Source organism: Rhineura floridana, chromosome 20 (genome assembly GCF_030035675.1).
Source record: "Rhineura floridana isolate rRhiFlo1 chromosome 20, rRhiFlo1.hap2, whole genome shotgun sequence".
Classification (NCBI taxonomy): Eukaryota; Metazoa; Chordata; class Lepidosauria; order Squamata; family Rhineuridae; genus Rhineura; species Rhineura floridana.
In genome coordinates this window covers 20,371,731-20,397,160 of record NC_084499.1, presented here as the reverse complement: position 1 = coordinate 20,397,160, position 25,430 = coordinate 20,371,731, and the positions used below count along the sequence as shown (strand labels likewise).

At 47.7% G+C, this 25,430-nt stretch overlaps 1 protein-coding gene across 4 annotated transcripts in view; it reads right to left on the bottom strand.

Moving 5' to 3' along the window:
- Nucleotides 1-582: 582 nt before the first annotated feature.
- Nucleotides 583-25,430, bottom strand: part of ADAMTSL2 (ADAMTS like 2) — a 41,513-nt gene continuing 16,665 nt past the window's right edge. For all 4 annotated transcript variants that reach the window (XM_061604105.1, XM_061604106.1, XM_061604102.1 and 1 more), the window contains 11 exons: nt 25,153-25,328; nt 23,470-23,812; nt 21,827-22,208; nt 20,304-20,407; nt 19,412-19,538; nt 17,588-17,801; nt 12,591-12,746; nt 8,910-9,080; nt 8,346-8,522; nt 5,803-5,947; nt 583-3,592 (listed from right to left, as the gene is read on the bottom strand). In XM_061604105.1, the coding sequence (XP_061460089.1) occupies nt 3,474-3,592; nt 5,803-5,947; nt 8,346-8,522; nt 8,910-9,080; nt 12,591-12,746; nt 17,588-17,801; nt 19,412-19,538; nt 20,304-20,407; nt 21,827-22,208; nt 23,470-23,812; nt 25,153-25,328 (2,114 nt within the window). In that variant the 3' untranslated portion in view covers nt 583-3,473. The remainder of the gene's footprint in view (nt 3,593-5,802; nt 5,948-8,345; nt 8,523-8,909; nt 9,081-12,590; nt 12,747-17,587; nt 17,802-19,411; nt 19,539-20,303; nt 20,408-21,826; nt 22,209-23,469; nt 23,813-25,152; nt 25,329-25,430) is intronic.

Sequence of the window (25,430 nt, the reverse complement as noted above, 5' to 3'; positions counted from 1 at the left end):
TATCTGAAAGAGCGCCTCCAGCATCATCAGTGATGCCGCTCAACAAGATCAGCCTCAAACGAACGTCTCTCCATCCCATCAGTTAAAACAGCTAGACTGGTGAGGACTATTCTCAATTGTGGCACCCACCTTGTGGAATTCCCTCCCAAATGATCTCCGCCATGCCCCCTCTTTGATGAGCTTCTGTCAGGCTTTGAAGACCTGGCTCTTCAGGCAGGCTTTTGGGGTGGGGTAGGTTCTACTTTTGATTTTAATGTTCTAATGTAATTATATGTTTTTATTATGTACGTCGCCCAGAGTGGCTGGACAACCAGCCAGATGGGTGACTAATAAATTTAATAAATAAATAAATAAATAATTGGTTGAAATCTGGTTAACACCCATTCCTAATTTGGTTCTTTCATGCCCAGCCTACCTACATGGCAAAATGACACATATAGTTTGGTCTCCGGCAACCGACTGCAGGTTCCAGCATTGGGGGGAGAAAACAGTCCATTCCAGCGCTTTTCTCTTCATCCTTTTTAATCACCATGTGCCAAACAAACAGGCAGAATACCAAGCGGACAACAGTCTGGCACCATAAATACGACAACTTTTATTTAAAATATACTTAACGTGTACAGTTTCTGTGGTTACAGGGATAAAGTTCACCGTTTGTAAACAAATATATTTATTTTATTTTTAAAAAAGAAAGTGCATGACTCTCTTTTTTTGATATAAAGTGCTGCTGTTATGTCTTTGTTATTCTACACTCTATGTAGGTATTATGTCTTTTTGTCTTTTTTTGCTTGTTTGTTTTAATTAAAGGAGTATAAGCCCTGGAATTTGATTACATGATTAAAAAAAAATCTCTGAAAAAGTACACACCTATGTCTAATTACATCCGATGGGCTTTTGGCTTTGTCGCCTGGGCAACATTAATTTCCACTGTGATGGAGGAAAAAAGGGGGGAAACTGAGGATGAGGAAAGGAACAGCTATCAGGAGGATGAAATTCAACAGGTAGAGCAAGAGAAAGAGGGAGGCAGAGTCATTGCATTTCGGTTGCAATGAGGCTGCAAGCATTGCATTCTGACTAGGGATGGAATCATCTGTTAATTTTGGTTCTCTCAGTTTCTCATTTTTCTATTTTGAAACAATTTGCCATTTTTTTAAAAAAAAAAACCATGAAAATTCTTGAGCATTTTAGTGCGAAACATCTCCTTATAAATACATTTTGACTAACGCACACATTGCTGCAAGCAGTTTATCCTAATATAATACGTTTTTGTTTGTTATTTCCACTAACATATTTGTTTTGTGCACACTTTCCCCCTAATAGATGCATTTTTGTAAACATTACTTGGCTAGAGAACGGCATCGCAAAATTCAGATAAGTGCATCTTTCAAAGGGTGGCTGCGTTTCGGGTCTCAGATTGTTTTGGAAAGTGCGGATTTGATCGACGCGACTTGCAATGCACATCGAATTGCTCCTCCATCCCTAATTTTGACCAAACGTAGCTTTTTCTCACTCTGCGGTAGAGCTCTGAAACTAACTAGATCTGCAAGCTAGCAAGGAAAAAACCCAGTTGTGAGCAACGACAGAGTGGCTAGTGTCGCCTCCCCCCAGAGCACTTTGGCAAGTGACCTTTAGAAGGGGTCTTGTTTTGCTTGTTTTCATGAAGTGTTAGATGAATGCATGAAGGGGTATAGTTGGGAGGGGACCCCCCTGGCCCAGAACCCAAATGCGGACCTCCAGACCTCTTTATGTGGCCCTCTGGACTATCTCTAAGCTACAGTCCTCCCTGGGGATCACATATGCCTTTCCTGAGGCCAAGGACCCCTTTGATTGCTTTTGGCCAGCTGGGATTGTCTCCTTGAATGGTAATAATATCTCTTGCTTGCTTAGAAGGGGGGGTAGAGAGATGGATGATGTTGCGAGGCAGTCCTTACCATTAGGCAGAGACGGCACAGTACCGGAGAACAGAGCTGCGTGTCTCTGCTGAGCGTGGCCTGCCTTGCGCCCATTAATATAGTCTGTGGCCTCGACGTGTGGTGAATGACACTACCCCATCGCCCACGCTGAAGAAAGATTTGGAGATTAGTCCTGTTCCGCCTTGATGCATGGAACCAGGCTGAGGGGATCTCATCATTCAGGCAGCAAGATGCCTTGGGCCAGCCATGATGGGGGGGGGTCGAAAACACTGCCTTTTGTGTGGCTGGAGTGCATCCTGCCACAGGCACTGATGGCCACCCCCTTGGGTGGCTCTAAAAGAGAATTGGACAAATTCGGGGAGGGTGAGGCTACCAATGGCTACTAGCCACAATAACTATGCTCTCCCTCCACTTTCAGAGGCAGTATACCTCAGAATGCCAGTTGCTAGGAAACACCAGTACAGAAGAGCACTCCTGTGCTGCTCCCCTTGGGGCATTGGTTGGCCACTGCGAGAACAGGAGGCTGGACTAGATGGGCCACTGGCCTGACCCAGCAGGGGAGTATGCCTCTGTATAAGCAGTTGCTGGGAACCGCAGGTGGGGAGAGCATTGGTGTTGCGCTCAGGTCCTGTTTGGGGGCTTCCCAGAAGAAGCATCTGATTGGCCACGGTGAGAAAAAGATGCTGGACTAGATGGGCCACTGGCCACATCCAGGAGGCTCTGATTATATGTTTTGCAAAGGTAAGTTGCAACTTTGGCACTGCCCACTTTTGCCTCTGATCCTGCCCACAGCGGCCCAGTGGTGAGGAGGGGAAAAAAGCTTCCCCTGCCCCAGAGATAAACAGATATGCAATGCTTTCAAGCGATGATTCTTCCAAAAGGTGGGTCATTTACCGGAGGGGAGGGACAAGGGGGATGGATGGCACACCCTGGTGCTTTGCTTGATGGGATGCACGCCTGTCGTGGAGAAGGCCAGCCAGAGAATGCATGTCGCAACATTTTTCGCCAGTGAACGGTTGAACATTTCTTCCTTAGCAACTTCACACGGAGAGCCAACAACAGATGCGAAAGCTTGGCAGGCCCTTGGTGCCCAAATGGGCAAAATATGGAAGTGGAAGGACTGCTCCAAGGGACAGGGGTGTGGGGGGTGTGGGGGGTCGTACCTGAATGGAGCCTTCCTGTTGAAATCTTGCAAAGTAAACTAAGGTGGGGAGGAGAACATTAAAAGCCAACACAACTTTAGGGAAATGAGATTTAAGGGGGGGGGGAACATATCCAGGATGTGACTTTTTGTCTGTGAGTAATGTGTGTGTGGGGGGGGTGGGGGTCTGATGGACAGTAGTAGCAAATACAATGAAGCGTCCCTCCATTTCTGGAGCCCGGGAGGGAGGAACGAGGCACAGGAGGAGTCTCCATTTACAGGACCTCCGGCCCTCACTCTCCGCATCGTGGCATAACGCGCGGGCGGGCAGGAACAGGGTGCACCTGCAAGGCTGCTGCTCCTGCATCCCGAAGGCTGCTCTCGAGAACCGCCGGATCCCTCGCTCCTGCGGTCCTCTCTTAGGAATGGGGGCCCCTGCAGGACCGGCAGCAGGCCTTGCTATAATACCAGTGGCTGCAGAGGTTCACCTTGATGGCCAGCGCACAGTTTGTCCCAGCCTGGTCTTGGCAGCTGTCATCTGTGGGGAAAGGGTGAGCACAGGTGAGCAAGGCCAGGTGCAGGATGGAGGAATGCCAGAGGGACCGCTCTCACATGCACAGAGAGCCCTGGGCGACTTAAGAACATAAGAACGTAAGAAGAGCCTGCTGGATCAGGCCAGTGGCCCATCTAGCCCAGCATCCTGTTCTCACAGTGGCCAACAGGTGCCTGGGGGAAGCCCGCAAGCAGGACCCGAGTGCAAGAACACTCTCCCCTCCTGAGGCTTCCGGCAACTGGTTTTCAGAAGCATGCTGCCTCGGACTAGGGTGGCAGAGCACAGCCATCATGGCTAGTAGCTGTCAAGCAGCCCCCACTTTGGACCATGCGGTGTTGGGTCAAATAAACCGTATAGGTGGTTCATGCACCAACTTGTTGAAAGGGAACAAGGATCTGGGCCCCAAATTCAGCACAAGGCAGGGGGGAAAACCCCCTGTAAGACTGTCAGTGGCAGCTGGTGGCTGTCTAAGGTGCTGAACCTATTTTCCAGCACTTTGGACAGCTCCTTGGATGTTCAGGCTAAAACCGAGAGCGGATTTCACTGCCCTGCTGATATGGAGCCACTGGCCACAGTTGAAGACAGTGATAACTGCAAGGTCACCACCTATTTTCCAACTACTGAGGTGCAGATCTTGCAAAACACCCAAGTCAACCTTGTTTGGCACACTTGGTACCTATTCACCATTTTTGGTGACGGGGCTCGTGGACTAACTCCCCCAACAGACCTTCCAAAGTAAAACCCATCCAGAGATGAGGAAGCTTGAGCCTGAGAGTTAGATGTAGTCCTCAGGACAGCAAAGCGCAGCCGATTAGGGCACAGGGGCATTGCGGCACCAACCTCTTTGCGCTCTAGTCCTGCCTGGCGAGGTTCCTATAAGCTTCTGTGAGCAGAGGATGCTGATTTCTTCTGATGTTCTTATGCTCTTATCTATCCATCCATCCATCCATCCATCCATCCATCCATCCATCCATCCATCCATCCATCCATCCATCCATCCATCCATCCATCCATCCATCCATCCATCCATCCATCCATCCATCCATCCATCCATCCATCCATCCATCCATCTATCTATCTATCTATCTATCTATCTGTCTATGAGATTTGTTAGACGCCCATCTGGCAGAGGTTAATCTGTCACTCTGGGCGACTTACAACCAAACACAAGTACATTCCATATAGACATAATCAAAATCCTAAAAATTAGAGATTAAAAATTAAAAGCTTAAACATTTAAGCCCCCCAAGATCTGCAATCTGCCAGCCTAAATTTGAATTTAAACCCCCCAAGATCTATCGATCAATCGATCGATCAATCAATCTGTCAAATTTCTAGCCTGCCCTTCCTCCCAAAGGGTGGCAAACAACAGTGACAAAAAATTATCTTAGAAAAATTAAAAACAGTCACAATACAATACAGTCCTCTGCTTTCTTGCTTACAACCAGTCCAGGGGGTGGCCCTCCCTGCAAGCCCCCTTCTCCTTCTCAGTCTCAGTGCTGCTCCTTGCAGAACTCAGCAGGGAGGAGGAGGGTGGAGGCAAGGCTAGACTTAGTTGGCTCCACCTGTCGTTGGCTCTCTGGCTCCCTCTACTGTTGGCCTCCCTGTCTTCCGCCCCACCAGTTTTCCCAGAGCCGCTCTCAATTTTGTTGAGAGAGGCAATTTGTGACATGGATTTGGAGGCACCCGCCTGGGAGGACCCTCTGTGGAATTTCAAGGAGGAAGGGCCAAAGCTCAGTGACAGAGCTCCTGCTTTGCCTGTACAAGGTTCCAGATTCAATTCCTGCCATCTCCACATAGGTCTGGGGAAAGCTCTTGTTTGAAACTCTGGAGCTGCCAGTCGATGTAGACCAGGGATCAGCAGGTTTTTGGGGGGAGGGGGGAAGGGGGCTCATTTTGAATTTTGAGAAAGTGCCGTGGGCACCAGTCACAAGATGGTTGCCTTGGCAAAACCCCAAAGGGTTGCAACATCAAGAAGAGCAGAAGAAGAGAGCAGCACCAAATGGTGTGGGCATCAGCCTTTAAACTTTTTAAAAGTTTACAGCGAGGCAGATGAAATGTCTCAGGGGTGGGTGGGTGTGCCTGCCCCGCCAACTTCCACGGTTATCATGGCTGTTGCTCTTTTGATGTGCTTTGTGAAAACTAGAGCAGGGATTGTTCCCAACCTGAAAATACCCCCCCATCTCCCCCCACACCTGGTGGTTCAGTCGGACAGGGCTGAAGGTCGCATGTCTGTTTCCCGACAGGTTTCACAAGAGGGTCGCAGCCCCGGACGAGATCCTTCCCCTGGTAACACTTGACGTCGCGCATCCTCACACCAGTGCCACACGTCTTTGTACACTATGACACAACAAAGAGGGGAGGTTTATTGGCTCGTGGGTCGCAAGAAACAGTTGAAGGGCAGGCGGGGGAATGAAAGAGTTGCACAACATTCACAACTGCCCCAGATCCCACAGGTGGAACTGCAAGTTTTGAATGCAAAATTGACATAGCTGCACACATCGAGATGATGGGTTATATTCAGCCAAGTCCTGCTCAGGGGAGACCCACTGAAATTAATGAAACCTAAACTAGTTGTGTCCTTTCACTTCAATGGGTCTTCTTCAAGTAGAGTTAGCACTGAATGCCACACATAGGGTTGTAGCCAACTCAGCGTTGCTCAGAGTAGACCCATTGAACTGAATGGGCCTACATCATGGCTTCCCCCCAAAAAAATCCTGCTAAGGGTGCTGGGGATTGTAGCTCTGTGAGGGGGAAACGATAGTTCCCAGGATTCTTTGGGGAAGTCATATGCTTTAAATGCATCATGTAGATCTGCCATAACATTGCATACAATGCATGGGGCTGGACCCAACACTGCTTCTACTCATAGTAGACCCATTGAAATTTATGGACATGACCAATATCGATCCGTTAATTTTAATGTGACTAAAGTCCCATCCGCAGCATACATTTAAAGCACTACGATACAACTTTAAGTAGTCATGGCATCCCCTAAAGGATCCTGGGAACTGTAGTTTGTGAAGGGTGCTGAGAGTTGTTAGAAGCTGGACAGCCATCTGTCTGGAATGTTTTGATTTGGATTCCTGCATTGAGCAGGGGGTTGGACTGGATGGCCTTGTAGGCCCCTTCCAACTCTACTATTCTATGATTCTAAGCCCCCTCTATTTCCCTCATGGAGCTACAGTTCCCAGAGTTCCCTGGGAAGAACGGTTTGTTAAACCACTCTGGAACTTGTAGCTCTGTGATAGGGAAAGGGGTCGCCTAACTCTCAGCACTCTTAACAAACTACACTTCCCGGGGCTCTTTGGGGGAAGCCAGCACTGTCAAAATGGTGTAATGTTGTTTTAAATGTATGGTGCAGATGTGGCCTAAAACATAGCTGGATACAACCTATATTCAGTGTGTGTGTGTCAGAGAGGGTGTGAAGATTTGGGGAGCCAAATTAGCTTCACCTGCAGGAATCCAAAAGGTCTTCTGCATGCCAGACATTGTCCTGCAGATCCCTGAACACATCCAAGAATGCCCAATAGCTCTGCAGGAACCCAAATTCACCTCCAAGGAGTGGAGTGCAAAATGAATTCTTCCCCTCTGGCTCTCGCCCTGCGCAGGCCTGCAGCCGAGACTTCACCGGGAGTGATTGCCAGGGCCTGATTATACCTTGGCTGCTGCCCACCAACGTGGCCAAGGTGAACCTTTCACTGTTGTGGCGGCTTCGGGCGGAGTGCAGCCTGCCAAGATGTAATCAGAACTGGCTGTGTTTTTTTGGAGAGCGGGAAGGAAAAGCAGAGTGCAAGGGAACGGGAGACTTCCTTTTCCGTTGCCGAGCCTGGGAAGGATGGCGGAAATTACAGAGCGCCATGTCTGGACCTCAGAATGCAAGCGGGGTAATTCATGGGGGCGGCTGATGTTAGAGCACCTCACTCTTTAGCCGTAAACCTCATAGGCAGGTGATTCTTACTGATGGCCCTTGAATTGCCAGGCCTATCAACCGGTATGAAATCTCACATCTATTGTCACTACCTCTAAATCTAGCCGTGATCTGGACACGGAGATGGAGGCTGCAGGGGTGCCAGATGTGGAGCTGGGTGAGGATCAGGGCTCAGAGCTGACTGCTGAAGGGAGGGAGACCATTGTTCCAGGAGCCCCCAGGAACCTCCCAGTGCAGCAGGGCCTGTAAGGCCAGAGCCCAGACCCTCCCAGGCACCTTCCCCTGAAGAAACAGATGGCATTGCACATTGCCAGTCCGGTGGCACAGGGAGTGCCCCTGGAGAGAAGCTATGGAACGGAGAGGGAGTGCCTGCTGTCAGGCCAGAGGGGTGGCTCTTTTACTCTCTGGAGTTCTCCACAAGGAGGTAGAGCCTAGAGGAGGGAGGCTGAAAAGGCCTCCGTCTGATCCCAACCTTTTGTTGGAGCAAGTTGCTCCCTCGTAGCTGTATGTGGTCGAGCAGCCTTTGACCAGCCTTGCCAGTGTCTCTGTGGGATTGGGCCTCAGACCAGAATGTTCATATTGTGCTCGTCAGAAAGGGTAAAGTACTTTTCATATTTTTTTTGCAGGTGCAACAATCCTGTGAGGTGGGGCAGTCTATTTCCCATTTCTTACAGTGGGAAAACAGACATTCTCCAAAGCTACTCCCTGCGCCGATCTGGAAGACACTCAGTCCCACCGCACCCCGTTCCATTTTAGGACCGTTTCGTTTTCCCAGTGCTGCCCGCCTGTCCTCCTCCTGGCTCTCACCTCTGACCAAGGGGTCGTGTACCACTTGAAGCAAGGCCGCTCAAAGCAGGTCGTGTCCTCAGTTGGCTTCTTAGAGGCATCACACTCCGTCGGGCTGCGAGTTTTGAGCTTCCCATTGACAATCTCCAGGCAAAGGACGATCCGCTTCTTGACCCCCCGGCCACACGTGGTGTTGCACTGCCAAGAGTAAGGGCCAGTCAGAAAAGGGACAAAATAAAGTGTTGGGGGAGGGGACCTCAGGTCTAGGAGCTGAATGCAGCCCTCCAAGCCTCTCTGTTTGGCCCTCGGGATTCTGCCCAGGTCACATCCTCTTCCCTGCTTCACATGTTCTTTGAGCAGCTGGAACGTGTCCTTGAATTCCAATGCTTGCCTTGACGGAGGACAGAGAGTGGGCAGAAACTAGCCCAGTGTACAAAGGTGAAATTTGCACTCATTGCACTGCCTGCTTTTGCCTCTGGTCATGCCTATCAGAAGGGAATCTGGCCCTTGGGTAGAAACAAGGGTCCCTCCCCTGGCCTAGAGGCAGGAGGGGTCCTCGGCACTCTACAAGCAACCGTCCCTTACCCTTTCCCAGTCTTGGGCCAGCCAGTGGGCAGGGCAATTCTTGTCTCCGCAGGGGTGGATTGCAAGCGGCTTGGTTTCCAGGTTGCACTGGGATTCCGGGACCACGCGGCCATTGCTGGTTTTGCAATACACGTGCCTGATCGTTCGGCCCTGTCCGCAGCCTCCACTACACTGAAAGACAGACAAGGAAGACACATGGAGGGGGGAAAGTATTTACAAAATAAAGGTGACTGCACTGTCCGCATCCCACTTGAACAGGGTGTGACGCCTGCAAGGCTTCACTCATGGGTCTCCGTTAAGTGTGGGGAAACTTTGGCCCTCCAGATGTTGCAGAACTACAACTCCCAACATCCCTGGCCACAGGCCATGCTCTACCACTGAGCTACGACGCCCACCCCTAAAAATAAAGTAAGATTCTAGTCCTCAGAATAGTTTATAAAGGGCTGAATTAAAAAAGGGTTCAGTACTGTATGCAATAAGGTATCACAGCCAGCAAAAAGCCCCACAAATATGAAAATATCCTTGCACTGTACTCCAAAACACTTATAAAAATGAGAATGAACAATGATATTATGGAACAGCCAGGTCTGAACTAAATGAGAGCATACAAATCGGCCTTCAGCAGAGTCAGACTACAGGTCCATATAACTCCATATACTGTCTACACTGACTGGCAGTGGCAGGGGACATTCCCAACCCTCCCTGGAGATGCCATCAGGCAGGTGCTCTGCCACTGAGCTACGACCCCTCCTCTGCCCCCTCCGTTTTGGGAGAGCAATCCTGCTGGATTCTGACCTTTTTCATTCATTGGGCCCGTCTCTTAGTTCAAGCCAGTCTGGGGCCTGGGGCCGAAAGGTCTTCCCAGCCCTATCTCAAATGCCAGTGGCTGCAACCCTATTCCCTGTGCTCACTGGAAAGGAAGAGGGAGGGGAGAGGGGCATTGTCTCAGCTGGTATTTTCAAACCCCAGAGTTCCTTTGCGGGTCTCCTTTTGGGAGGCAAGCTCTTCACAGTTGCAAGCCGTTGCCATGGAGACTGCTTATTTTTAGCTAATGCCACCAAATTGAAAATCGGGGGGGGGACATAACCCTAGAAGGCGGTCCACATGGCATGCACACAAACATAGAACATTTCACTTTTTTTAAAAAAAATAGCTCCAAGTTAATGGCCTTCTAGACCAGCTTGGATTTTTAAAACGCTTCTCATCTTTGAGAGAAGGACTGGATGCTTCCTTAAGGTCACAATCCTGCCTGGTTTCCAAATGCAGGTGGTGCAATAGGTTTACTTGTTCTGGGCACTAAATTCAGTTCAGCAAGCTTCTACCGTGAGAAGCCTGTTTCTGGAAGACCACCGAGGGCCAGCTGGACTGGCTGCAGGGGGATCGGAAAGGACTTGGCCAGAACCTCAGAACATCTCAGAACAGAGATTCAGAATCACTTCACAGCATGGATTCTGGGGATCTTTGGTTCCATTTGCATTTCAGTGAGAACCTACTAAATGCAGACCTCCTCAGCGCAAACGGAAACAGCTAAACTATGCGCTTCTCTGAATTTTGCAGTGCAGGTCTCTCTACCGATACGTTTGGGCAAAAATGTGTATATTAGGGAAAAGAGTGCACACAAATGCCTCTATTCGTGAAAGTATATAACAAAAATGTATGATATTAGGGGAGAGGCCTGGCAAAGGAGTGTGTCTTCTAGGGAAAAGTGTGTGTCAAAATGCATATTGTAGTGAAAAGAGCATACAAAGATGCATATGATATTGCAGAACCTTCCTTGCAAAAAATGTGTATATTGGAAGAAAGTGCATTGAAATGCGTATTGTTAATGAAAACAGCATGCAAAGATGCATTATGTTGTGGAAAATTCCTTGCAAAAATGTGATTGTCAGCCAAACGTTTACACAATATTTCCCTCACCCACCCGCAGTCTTGTCTTCAAAAGCAACACACACACACCCCACACACAATCCCATAACAATAATTGTGAACTATTTCCCCCTCTGCCTTCTCTGCCTAGTTTTCTGCTCCCTTGAGGAAGTAGGACAGCCTCCCCCGACCTGGTGCCCTCCAGATGTTTGGACTGCATCTTGCATCAGCCCCAGCCAGTGCCGCTGTGCTCTCATCAGCTGCAGCATTTTACAGCCGTGCTGGCAGGGGATGCGGTCCAAAATATCTGGAGGGCGCCAGGTTGGCAAAGGTTGCTGCGCGGGAGGCAGGGCAAGGGGCCGTCTGCAGCTGGACCCCTGCTGATAGTTGGAGAAGGGGGTTCTTACTGGAAGCCAACGAGCATCTGCCAAGCCCAGGGCTCTCGCTAACAAATGCAATTTAATCCCCACGCTGTGAGAAACTGTGCCAGCTTGGCTTAACCGAGAGCTTTCAGATGGCAAATACAGACATGGGTAATTCCAACGCTAACCCCCACCCCTCCCAAAGGCTTCCTCTGGCTCATGTCTGCCCTGTTCCGTAATTGCACAGAGCTCCCTGCCACCCAGATCTGCAACGATTCCTCTGCAGGGTGCTTTGAATAGCCACCTGCCTCCCAGCAAATGTAAATAGCAAGAGCTGATTCTCCTCTCTCTCTCTCCTTCTCTCTCTCTCCCCCCCCCCCCCCCCACTTCTCAAATTCAGGCAAGAGCTGGACTGAAATTTAGACAAATTCAAATTTGGTGGCCTTTTCAAATTTGGCAACTTGGGTTTTTGGCACTGAAATCCAGCAACTTGGAAACTGGTTTTTGGAATCCGATCTTGTGTTTTGGAATTGAAAATTGGCATGGGCATTCAAATGTTGGTTGGTTGGTGCTGTTTCCTGGGCAGTTTGCGACATGCTCTCATAAATTCGCTACCAGGCAATGTCCAATATTGAGTTATATCTAATCTTAGTCTTACTCAGAGAGTAGACCCATTGAAACTGAGGGACATGACTGAAAGGGCAACCCTAGCCTGTCGTTAATTATTATTATTGAATTTCTATGCCACGTTTCCTCCAAGGAGCTGAAGGTCACACACAAACAGGGCTCTCCCCTCCTCCCTATTTTATCCTCACAACAACCCTGTGAGGTAGGTTAGGCTGAGAGGCAGAGACAGGCCCAAGGTCACCCAGTGAGCTTCTTGGCTGAGTGGGGATTCGAACTTGGGTCTCCCACGTCATAGCCCAGCACTCTAACTACTATGCCACATGCAAACCGAATCACATTTCTTCTCCTTCTGCTTTAGGAAAGAGGAATACATTCATCTGTTTCTCACCTATTTTATTAAAACTCCCCTCTACTTTCAAAATGATCTCGTTAGCCATTATTACATCTTGCTTGACACTCTGTGTGTGTGTGTGTGTGTGTAGTGATGGCTATGAGATGAGATCACCTTGAAAATAGATGAGATAAACTCATAGAAGACCAGCAGATCAGTGCCTATTAAGCATGCTAAATGAGCAGAACTGCCATATACAAATGCAGTCTATCTGTAGATAGCAGGTGTTGGGATTAAATGGCTGGGGAGGGCAGCTGCCCTACTTATGAGCTTCCTGGAGATACCAGTGGAAACAGAATGCTTGGCTAGAGATGACCAGCCAGCCGCAAACATACACAACACATCCTTTCCACGTTGTTCACAAATATCTCCTGCCCCCATTCTCCCTTCTCTGCTTGGAAAGTTTCCTCCCCACAGACTCGGGGGGGGACTCACCGGTCCCCAGTCGGAGACAGTCCATTGCCGGTCGCAGGGGGCTCCAGTGCAGTTCTTCTCAGCCGGGGGCCTGGTGCCGACGTCGCACAGCCTCTCCTCCTCGGAGCACCGGATGTCTCTGCTCACAACGCTCCTCTCTCCGCACTTGGCTGTACACTGCAGAGAGAAAAGGCGGGTGGGAGAATGGGGCTGCAGAAGAACGTAACAAGAGCCCTGCTGCGGGATCAGGCCAAAGGAGGCCCATCCAGTCCAGCCTCCTGTCCTCACAGTGGCCAACCAGATGCCCATGATGGGAAGCACATAAGCAGGACCTGAGCGCAAGAGCACTCTCTGCGCCTGCCTTTTCCAGCCATATTGCCTCCAAAAGTGGAGGTAGAGCATAGCCATCATGGCTAGTAGTCATTGATAGCCTTTTCCTTCTGCAATATGTCGAATCCTCTTTTAAAGCCCTCCAAGATGGCAGACATCACTGCCTCCTGTGGGAGCTAATCCCATAGTTTAACTATGCGCTGTGTGAAGAAGTCCTTTCTTTCATCTGTCCTGAATCTTCCAACCAGGGCTGGCGCCAGAGGGTGGCCAGGTCGGGCCCTGGCCGAGGGCCCTTGAAGGGTCCCTCCTTAGGGTGGGTGAATAGTGCTCTGTCTGACAGATATTTATAGTGGAACAGAGGCAACGACTGCAACAATGCGTCAGCAGCCTGGTGGTTACTTAGTGCTCACCTATTCAGATAGAGTAATCTGCTGATCTTTCTGGGACAGGGAGGACGGGGTGTGTGTGTGTGGAAGGTTAAGAATGCCACTCTCTTTTTGGACGAGGAAAGGGAAGCCAGGACTCGAAGCCAACTTGGCATTGACCTTTGCTCACTGGATCCAAATTAGATTAGGTTTTGGTTTTGGGGGCCAGAAGGAGGCCCCCTGCACTTTGGCAATTTGTCCCCGACACCTACTAAATTCTAGGCAATCTGTCTTTTATACCAAAGTGTGGGTGGGTGGATTTTCTTTTGGGAGAAGGAAGAAGGAATAAAAAACATCCCATAAAAGCAAATAACACACCAGGATTTCAGTGGGAAGGGGAAATGGCCAAGCATTGCCACTGGCACTCAGCATGGAAGAGGAATTCCAAGTATGAACCAGACCCGTTTCCAACCTCCCTCTCTCCCTCAGGGAAGAATGAGGGCTGGGCAATTTTTGGCATGCCCCATCACTTTGTGCCTCGCAGAGCATTTGGCTCCAGATGCTACGAATCTGCCTTCGAAAGTGTCCCGAGGAGAGGGCAAGGAAGGCCGCGTTCACACCATTTATTTATCCCACTATTATTCTCCTTGAAACAGTCATGGCTTCTTCCCCCAAGGCATCCTCTGTTGATTCTCCTTGATCTCTCATCGGCTTTTGATTCCATCGACCATGGTATCCTCCTGGGGAGGCTCGCGGAGTTGGGAGTTGGAGGTACTGCTTGGCTGTGGTTCCGCTCCTACTTGGCGGGTCGTCTCCAGAAGGTAGTGCTTGGGGAACATTGCTCGACTCCGTGGGCTCTCGAATGTGGGGTTCCGCAGGGGTCGGTTCTGTCTCCCATGCTTTTTAACATCTACATGAAGCCATTGGGTGCTGTCATCAGGAGTTTTGGAGTGCGTTGTCATCAGTACGCTGATGACACGCAGCTCTACTTCTCCTTTTCATCCTCCTCAGGTGAGGCTGTCGATGTGCTGAACCGTTGCCTGGCCGCGACAATGGACTGGATGAGAGCTAACAAACTGAGGCTCAATCCTGACAACACTGAGATGCTGCTGGTGGACGGTTTCTCTGATCGGATGGTGCATACATACCCTATCCTGGATGGGGTTACACTCCCCCTAAAGGACCGGGTTCAGAGCTTGGGAGTTGTTCTAGACTCTTCCCTTTCACTTGAGGCTCAAGTAGCCTCGGTGGCACAGAATGCGTTCTACCAACTTTGGTTGGTAGCCCAGCTACGTCCCTATCTGAGTAAGGAGGACCTTACATCGGTGGTACATGCTCTGGTAACCTCGCGTTTGGACTACTGCAATGCGCTCTATGTTGGGCTGCCCTTGAAGACAGTTCGGAAGCTGCAGCTAGTACAAAATGCAGCTGCCAGATTGTTGACAAGGACCAAGCGGTCCGATCACATAACACCTGTTCTGGCACGCTTGCACTGGCTGCCAATATGCTTCCGGGCCAGATTCAAAGTGTTGGTATTAACCTATAAAGCCTTATACGGCATGGGACCACGATATCTGTTGGAACGCCTCTCCCGATATGAACCCGCCCGCTCGCTGCGTTCTGCTTCAAAGGCCCTCCTCTGGGTTCCGACTCATAGAGAGGCCCGGAGGGTGGTGACAAGATCTAGGGCCTTCTCAGTGGTGGCCCCCGAACTGTGGAACAGTCTCCCTGAGGAGGTACGCTTGGCGCCGACACTGCTATCCTTTTGGCGCCAAGTTAAAACCTTACTCTTTCCCAATACATTTTAACTTAAGCTATTGATTTTTCATTTGTTGTAATTGATTTTAGACTGTTTTATTGTTATATGTTTTTATTGTATTATATTGTGTATCAGTATTTTTGTTGTTCACCACCCAGAGAGCTTCTGCTAGTCGGGTGGTATAAAAGTTTAATAAATAATAATAATAATAATAATAATAATAATAATAATAATAATAATAATCCTGGGAAGTGTAGTTTGTGAAGGGTGCTGGGAGTTGTTAGGAGACACCCTGTTCCCCTCACAGAGCTACAGTTCTCAGAGTTTTCTGGGAAGAAGGGCTGACTGTTAAAACACCCTGAGAACCGGAGCTCTGCGAGGGGGATAGGGGGACTCCTAACAACTCCCTTCACAAACTACACTTCCCAGATACTTTGAGGGAAGCAGCCATGCCTGTTTTAAATGGAATAAATGTATGGTGTGAATGAGGCCGACGTCTCATCTGGTAGACTTCTGAGGCATTCAGCCAGAGCTAAGAACATCAGAAGACCCTGGCAGCTAGTCTTTTTTGGAGAATTTTTCTGTCTACATGCTGTGCACCCATCTAAGCACCCTTTCCAACCTACAACTACAGTTGCCACATTTTTGTTGTTGCTGCTGTTTTTACAGGCTCTGTTCCTGTGCAGCCTGAGACGCACACATTAAACAACTGAAACCTCTCCTAGCATGGGCTTAAGAACATCCAAAGAGCCCAGCTGCTGGATCAGGCCAAAGAGGACCCATCTAGTCCAGCCAACCACATGCCCATTATGGGAAGAAGCCCACACGCAGGATCTGAGGGCAACAGCAACTCCTCCAGCAGCTGGTATTCAGAAGCATGCTGCCTCTGACGGTGGAGGGAGAACATGGCTAGGGGCCCTGAATAGTCTTATCCCCTTCATGGATTTGCCTAATCACTGCCTCTGCAGGAAGTGAATCCCATAGTTTAACTGTGGAATGTGTAAAGTAGTACATCCTTTCATCTGTCCTAAAAATAGGGATGGAGAGATCTGTCCATTTAGCTTCCCTCCGTTTTTCATTTTTTCCGTTTGAAATTCAGTGCTCCACATTTCTGCCACAATTTGCATTTAAAAACAAAATCCTCATGAAAACATCTTCAGCATTTTAGCGCAAATTTCTCCTAACAAATACACTGTTGCATGCAGTTTTGGCGAATGTGCACATTTTGGCAAGGGATACTCATGCAATGCATTTTTGTGTGCTATTTTTTACCAATATATTCATTTTGTGCACACTTTCCCCTAACAGATTCATTTTTGTAAACACTCGTTGCTTGGAGAACTGCATCTCAAAATTCGGATAAGTGCCAACGTTGGAGAATGCCTGTGTTTTTGTGCCTTTGACGCCAGTGCTCTTTGTCAATCTGCCCCTGACCATTTTTCTGTGAAAAAAACGATGGCCTGTTGTTGCTACCTCAATCTTCTAGCATTGGCTGGGGTAGTCAATATACCTCAATGCATTTCTGGGACATTTTATGCTCCAAAGTGGTTTTTTGTTTCCAGAAGGAAAACAGTAAATGGTAGCTGGCTGAAATTTGGAGACATCGTGCATGTGACAATTTATGGCAAGGTCCCAGAAAGAGTACCCTGTTGGTCTACTTATGTGTAAATTACATAATCAAAAGTATACCAGGATAGGTTTTGCTCCCACAAAATTGGAAGATATTAAAAGAAATGGAAAAGTGGTGCAGGAAGGGGACAAACTCGCCTCAGTTGTTCATGCTCTGGTAACTTCTAGGTTGGATTACTGTAATGCGCTCTACGTAGGGCTGCCCTTGAAGACAGTTCGGAAGCTTCAGCTAGTGCAAAACGCAGCAGCCAGACTGCTGACGAGGACCAGCCGGTGAGCGCATATAACACCTGTTCTGGCCCGTTTGCACTGGCTACCCATTTGTTTCCGAGCCAGAGTCAAGGTGCTGGTTTTGACCTATAAAGCCTTACACGGCGTGGGACCGCAATATCTTGTGGAACGCCTCTCCCGCTATGAACCGACCCGGTCACTTCGCTCAGCATCTAAGGCCCTCCTCCGGGTACCAACCCATCGGGAAGCCCGGAGGACAGTTACTCGATCTAGGGCCTTTTCTGTAGTGGCCCCCGAACTGTGGAACAGCCTCCCCGAAGAAGTACGCCTGGCGCCGACGCTTCTATCTTTTCGGCGCCAGGTTAAAACCTGGCTATGCTCCCAGGCATTTTAAGCATTTAATGTTATAACTTTAAATCTTTTATTTTTTTGTTTGCTGCTTATGTTTACTGTTGGTAGTTGATTTTATTGTGATATTCTGTATTTTAACCTTTTTGTACACCGCCCAGAGAGCCACTCGCTATGGGCGGTTTATAAATGAAACAAATAAAAAATAAATAAATAAACTTAAGACTGGGGTGGGGAGGTGGGAATAAGAGACTGAACTGGACAGATTCATCCATCCGTAGAGTCAATAGACTCCAATCCCTGATCCTATCCCCGGAGGCTCCCGGGTCAAAAATGGACACCTATTGGGGATTTACCTCGGACCACTCTGACATTTCCCACTGTGGTCCGCAGGCCGGATTTTTGCAGACCTTCCTCTCTTCTGGACGGGTGATATCGGCTGACTCGCACAGGTCACTGTAGACGGAGCTGTCGAAGCCCGGGGAGATCATCTTCCAGCAGCGGACGATACGGAACTGGTACCCTTCGCCGCACGTTCGGGAGCACCCACTCCAGCTGCTGGTCTCCCACCTGTTGGAGGGAATCGGGCATATCAGGAAGGAAAGAGGCGATGTGAGGGGCGCAAACTAATGGCCTCCTGGCTAAACTGGCCTTGTTCCCCCTTTTCTGTTTCGACTCATTGGGTTTTGGTGCCTCCTGGTAGCTGAGTGACACCCCCTGGATTGATTGATTGATTGATTGATTGATTGATTGATTGATTAAAAATGAGACCCTCCTGATCTAATTGGCTGGAGCAGAAGGTAGGAAAAGCTAGTCAGGGCTAAACATTTAAGGCTCAACTAGCAAGGGCGTTTACTCAAAGGGGGACCCATTGGGCAAATGTCAAGGCAACAAGCAAGGTCAGCCCCTGCGTGTGTTGCGGAATTCTTTTGGTTCAGGTTTGCGTGAGCTCTCCAGAGTGGCTAGGCCCAAAATGTATTAGTAAAATGTATTAGTGGAACTGCTGAAATTGCACTTATAAAGCTAGGGGAAGAAGTAGAGTAAAGGTTATAAATATATGCTTGCTTTAGAGGTCAAATACTTAGCAAAGGAGATATGAAGAAAATGTAGGGAAGGGGTTGGAGTAGTTGTTTCATGGAAAAGGAAGGGAAAAGTTATCTTGACCTGCATATTTTTGAAGATATAATAATGCTTATGCTTATGCCAAATAAAGTATATTGATGTAGGTTATTGTATTGATTGGCATATGCTTATGTATAATCATGTGACAATTGTGTAATCAATGTTACCTTGAAAAGAGTATATAAGAAATATGTGTGGATCATGTAAGGGGCCTTGCACAGAGACTTGTTCTCTGTGTAACTCCTCCAAGCAGTTGCTTGTTTTTAGTAAAGGCCTACCTTTTTGCTTTAAGCCTGTCTCAGGATTATTATTTAAGGGACCCCCAGCAAAGAACCCACAGGAGAAGTACAAAATTCTCCAACACGTGATTTTAGCAACAGAGTGAGGAGGCCAGGGCTGTCAACTGGGACAGTGTTCTCCAGGTGGGACCCCACTTTTAACTCAAAACACAAGTCTTAAAGGTTGAATTTTTTAGCATATATTTGCATGGTGGTTGTACTGCAGTTGAGACCCATCTTAGATCAGCCTGTGGGTCCCAACCCACCAGCTGAAGACCAATGCTCTTCCCACCCCCTCAGGACCAAGAAGGTCCAACTGCAAACAATTGCCCAGCAGATAACCAGGAAAGGGGTGTGGCTCAGCATTAGAACATCTGCCTTGCATGTAGAAGGTCCCAGATTCAACACCCGGCATCTCCAGGTAAGGCTGGGAGAGAACCCAGCCTGAAACCATGGGCAGCTGCTGCCAGTCAGTGTAAACAGTACTGAGCTAGATGGACCAATGGTCTGACTCAGTATAAGGCAGCTTGCTAGGTTCCTAAGTACCAGAACAAGGCACTGGCAGCGATGATATCAACCTCTGTGGACCCTTGTTGGATTAACAGCTCCTGGAATGTCAAGCTCACTTGTTCAGGTGCTGGTCCAGAGCATCGCTAACCCTTATTAGGTGCTAGCCATGGACACCTCCAGCTTCAGAAATTGCAGGGGGGGGTGATCTGCCAAACAGTTTCTTTCTTCCAGCCCCCTCAAAACACAAAGGTGCCCCCCCCGAGATCATACCTTGGTTGGCATTCTCTTCCTGCGCAGAATTCGTGGACCGGCTCAGGGCGGGTCATAGCATCACAGTACATGTCGTCCACTTCGATCCCATCATAGCGGATGCACATGGCGTAAGTTGACATCACACCTGCGTTGAGAGAATTACATATAGATCAGGGTTGGGGAACATCTCCTGCACTGAGCAGGCGGTTGGACTCAACGGCCTTATAGGCCCCTTCCAACTCTACGATTCCATGATCTCTGGTCCTCCAGATGTTGCTGAACTCCATCTCCCATCATCCCTGACCACTGGCCACTCTGGCTGCTGGTGCTGATAGGGATGTTCCTCCCCCCTGATATAGATATACACTGATTGATCATTTATTATCTTTACCATTGGTTTTCACACACAAAAATGAAACCATCACAAGACCTTGCCAAGACCTACAGTGTTCAAATTTCTTAATAACATCAACGATCCGTTGTTAAGGGCTAAGTTCAAGGTGCTGGTTTGGGAATATAAAGCCCCATACAGCTTGGGACCAGGATACCTGAAAGACCATCTTATTACTTATATACTCAGTCGATCACTGTGCTCGGCAGGTGATGAAGGCCTCCTGCAGATACTATCTCACCAGGAAGTCTGTTCAGCACAATATGGGACCTTTAGTGTGGTGTCTATTTTGGTTCTCTCTGTCACTTTTCCAATCTTAAATTCAGTTCTCATCATTTCAGCAGCAATTTGGAATTTTAAGCGCATGCATTTTTATGGGCCCTCTTTGGTCAGAGAACTGCGTCACAAAATTTGGGGAATCTCACAGGGCACCTGTGTTCCATTTTGCATGCAAGAGTCATAGCAATTTGCTTTCCACCCTGGAGAAAGGGGGATTTTGCTGAGCTCCCAACAGCTTACCTGAGGTACAGGTAGAACTGCAGGGTTCATGTGAGGACAGTTTCCACCTGTACATGTCAGCCGGACTCATGTTCTGACCCTTTCGAAACAGCTTCAGCCAGTTCCTATAGAACAGGAGAGGACAAATTCAACAAAGACTGGCTGTTGGGTTTCCCCCCCAATACACCATCGCATTAAAGTTATCGACAGGGAGTGCGGGGGAATTAGTAGCTTCGATCTGACTGGGAATGGCGAGGTTGCTTTATGTTGCTTCTTGTGCTTTACCAAAACAAGGGGAAATGGTTTTTTGGGGGGCGGAGGGGGTTGCAATTCTTTAAATTTAAGGTTTGGGATTGTTTGGTTATAGTTCAACATACCTGTCCTGATCCCCAAGCAGAATTCCCCAGCCTGGTTAGAGGCAGAACTTCAACTGTCTAGAAATAGAGAGAATTGGGATAAAAATACCCACAAAGAGATAACAGTTCAGTTTTTAAAAGACAAATATAGAATAGAAATGAATATATCGTTTGCACTCAATCAAATGCCCCTGATCGTGAGAAACAGAGGGTCTCAAAGGTGCAGGAACTCCTTGGAATGGGACAGAACAGGGTATGCTGGACTATAAGAGAACGAGGAAGTCTTGGCACCCGGGGCAAGCATTTTGGGAGGGCCTAGGAGCCAGATTTCATCAACCCTTCCTCTTTGTTTGAGACCATACGTAGTTATTCCTCAACAGCATCTCTCTCTCCCTCTGACCACCTCACTGGTTCGACACTTTGAATGATTGTTAGAATCATCTATGCGCTGGGTGTTCATGCCACAGGGCTTTTGGGAGTAGGGATGCCAATTTTGGTGTCTCCTTTTCCTAATCTTAAGTTTGGTTCTCTGCATTTCCAGACCAGTTTGCAGTTTTGTTTTACCAAAGTCCCCATGAGAATTCCTCAGCATTTTAGCACAAATTTCTCCTAATGGACACATTTGTGTATGCAGTTTTCCAAAGAGACACTTTTTGCAAAGTGATTTTCCCACATGCAATGAGTTTTTGTATGTTACTTTCACAAATACATGCATTCATACTTTAGTCTATGCATTTGTGTGCAACGTGGGCTGCAGAGTAGAATTACAGAATTCGGAGAAGCGTGAATTTTGAAGGATGGCTGCGTTTTTGGTTCGTGTATTCTGACCCTTTCGAAACAGTTTTGAAAAGTGTGAATTCAGTAAGTCTGCCTTTAATGCAAACTGAATTGAATTTCTCCCCCATCTGTTTATAGGCCTTTGTTAACCCTGAGATATTCCTGAATTTGTCTGCAACATCATTTATTTATTTATTTATTTATTATTTTATTTATACCCCGCCCTTCCTTCCAGCAGGAGCCTAGGGCGGCAAACAGAAACACTAAAAACACTCTAAAGCATCATAAAAAGCACAAGTTATCTGTCTGTCCATCCCCACCCCACCGCCACCATCATGAGCTCACCAGGCGGTGTCCTCAACAAACCAAGGTGAGATCTCAGCTGCAAAGGCACACCCCCAAGCCTCTTACCTTGTTTTGTGGGTTCTGTTTCCCTGAGGACTAGCAGACCAAATGGTGGCATTTGGAAACTGAGTCTCTGAAGAACCATTGATGGTTTTGTCGCTGCTCAGCTCCAGGAAGCTGCCGTTGACAGCATAAGCAATCAGCTCGTCATTTTCATCGTAATCAACATAAAGTTTGTCCACATGAGACCCCACAGAGTTGACGGGGTGCCTTGGAGAAAAGATGCTGTTTGCGGTCTTGTTCTGGACCAACTCTTTTGAGTCTGACGACTTGTCCAAAAGATTATGGGTGATGGCATTTTCTGAAAGGAATTCTTTGGAAGCAAGCCAGGAGTCAAATTCCCTTCCATTAGCTTCTGCCATGTGATTGGATTTGGTTGCATTTGAATCTGGAATGGAGAGGGGGGAGGGGACAGGAAATAAGGGTCAATGAAAAATTGCATTTTTCTGAAATATGGCCAAATTTAGTATGCAAAGTTCCCTGGGAAGATTGTTAAACCATTCTGGGAATTGTCGCTCTGTGTGGGAATAGCGGGTCTCCTGAATAGTCTCAGCACTCTCAATAAACAACAGCTCCCAGGATTCTTTTGGGGAAAGCCATGGCTATGAAAGTGGTATAATCCTGCTTTAAATGTATAGTGCAGATGTGCTTTAACTTGGGTGCATCAATTTCCATGTGTCTGCTCCGAGTAGAACTTAGTTTCTTTATATTTATTTATAAAAATATTTGCATACTACTATTTTGTTAAAAACATCAACGTGGTTTACAACACGTTAAAAAAAACCTGGCAGTCATGGAATGAAAACATTTAAAATACAATAAAAACAAAGGTCAACTGTCGGAAGAGATCTGATCAATATTCTCTGATATGACTGTGGTTGTGGTAGAAATTATATCGCTCACTAGAGTGTTCAATATGCTTCACAGATAGATAATACATTGATATAGTTTTACAACCCTGCAAGGTAGGTCAGAATTATTGCCCCCATGCTGCAGAAGGAAGGCCAAAGCTGAGAAACAATAGTTTGTTGAGGTTACTACCTAGCCAGCTCATGACGGAGGCAAGACTGAAACCAATGACTTCCTAATGCAAGGTAGCCATCATGGTGCCCTCCAGAAGCACTAAAATGTCTTGGGCCAGGCCTCAACCCCAACCAAAACTCAAGATCGCCAAGCAGATCAGCAGATCTTCAAACTGCAATGCACTTTCCCATGTTTGAAATAATAGAATTAGAAAGTGATGTTCAAGAAATTGCACTCCAAAAATGTAAAAAAGTCATTGGCATCAAAATGTAAACCCTGAGTTGTATCCCATGTTAGTTTTACTCAGAGCTGACCCACTGAAATTAATGGACTCCATTAATGGCTTCCACTTGCCACCCTGGACTCTTACTGGGAAGGGAGGGTATAAATCTAATGTATGAATGAATGAACTTTGCTTCATTAATTTCAATGGGACTATTCTGAGTAGGCCTTAGCTACAGACAGCTAAATGTCACTAACACGCAACACTCGCTGAGATGAAAAAAAATGCTGTTTCAAAGTCCAGCTAAAAGATTTGATCAGTAGTCCAAGAGTTTGCATTACCAACTGTCATCACCTTAGCAACAAGGAAACCACGACCAGCTTTAAGCCCCAGGCAGCCTCACCTTTGGACTGCTTGTCCTTCAGGGTTGGATCGCAGTCATTGGTTTCCGTCCTTTCGTAGACTTCATTCGTCTCCTGGATTTTGCTCAAGTCTAGGTCTTCGGCTACGTCTTGCCTTCCAAACACCCGATTCCCCAGGTGGATCTTCTCTTTGGAGAATGTCCCAAAGATGCTTGCATTGTGCTGAACAAACCCCAAAGGCTCTTCGCCATCAAGGTCTCTACTTTCTCCGCTGTCTGACTCAGAGAATGTATAATAAATGGGCTGGAGGTTTTTTGAATGTGGCCTCCTTAGAAGGGTGTATTCGTATGTGATGGAAGGGTTCTTTCCATTTTGATTCCAAACCTGGAAGTGGGAGGCAGGAAATGTCAAATAAACGAACCTCAGGAGAGCCCTGTAATCTTGGATCAGGCCAAGCGGGGCCCCTTCTAATCCAGCCTCCGGCTCTCACAGTGGCCAACCAGATGCCCCAGTGGACCTGAGCGCAACCACTTGTGATGCCCGGCAAGTGGTATTCAGCTGCACACTGCCTCGGACACTGCAGGCGGTACATAGCCCTTGTGGCTAGTTGCCATTGGTAGCCTCAATATCCCCCATGGATTTATCTAATCCTCTTTTAAAGCCATCCAAGTTGGTGGCCGTCACCGCCTCCGGTGGGAGCAAATTCCATAGTTCGCCTCACTCTGTGAAGAAGTTTTTTCCTTTTGTCTGTCCTGAAACTTAGAGGTAAACATATTAAAAATTTATACAGACTGGAAAGAGATGGATTCAGCAATTCTTACAGCGTAGAGGGTGCAGGATGTCACAACCTAACAGTTACATGTGAATTATTTTCCTCTTATTATTTAAATGAGGCATCCCCCATGGTCGCAAACCACATGGGGAAATAGGGATAGGAGCGGAGCAGGGAGAGGATTTGTTCAGTTTATGGTTTAATGTGAACCTACCAAATTTTGTACTTCCCAAATGGATCCGTGAACTGAAACACAGCTATCCTCCAAAAGTCGCAAGTCTCTGAATTTTGCAGTATAGCTTGCCAACCCACAAATGCATACAAAAAATGCATATTTTATGGGAATGTATGAACCAAAAAAAATGCACACGGTAGTAAAAAGAATAGGAAACAAAAATGCATCATGGTAGAGGAAATTGTGTGTTGGAAAATATCACGCAAAATGTGCATAAAATGTGCACAGAAATGTATGTGATTTTTTTGTACAGACTCGCAAACCAATGCAGAAATGAGATGACCTGCACTTAAGACTGGAAAAGTGAGGAACCTAGAGATGCATCCAATTAAGTTCTATTCAAAGTAGCAAACCCTTTTGTTTTACATGTCTATTAATTTCAATGGGTTCTGTTCTTAGTGGGAAGCTCCCTTATACTGAGACAGACCCTTGGTCCATCTAGCTCAATATTGTCTACAATGACTGGCAGCAGCTCTCCAAGGTTTCAGTCGAAGGTCCCTCCCAGAACTACCTGGAGATGCCATTGGGGATTGAACCTGGGACCTTCTGAATGCAAGGCAGATGCTCTGTATGGAACTATGGCCCTTCCCTAGGTTGTAACCCTGATATTCTTCCAGCCCTACTTGCAAGACACCTCATGTTCACTTGTGCTAAGGCGTTTACTCGTTCCTGCGTTGGCCACTGATCTCTAGCCCCCCCCCCAAAATCCACACCTACCATGATGTTCAGATCTTGGTTGGTTGGCCCTTGTGCCACAATGTATTCAATGCCGGTTTCATAAATGTCCATTGGCCTCCTGTATTTGAAGACAGTCCCTGCAATGTTGAAGTTTTTGGGGCTATCGACTCTGTAGTTCCCGTTGAAGAAGTAGTAGCCGGCTTCATCTGTAACCGCTACAAAAGGAAGCAAAGACAAAGAATGGCTCTCTCCACCCAAGAGACACATCAGTCACTGCCAAATGCTAAATATTGCATGAGCCCTGCCCTAGACTGCCA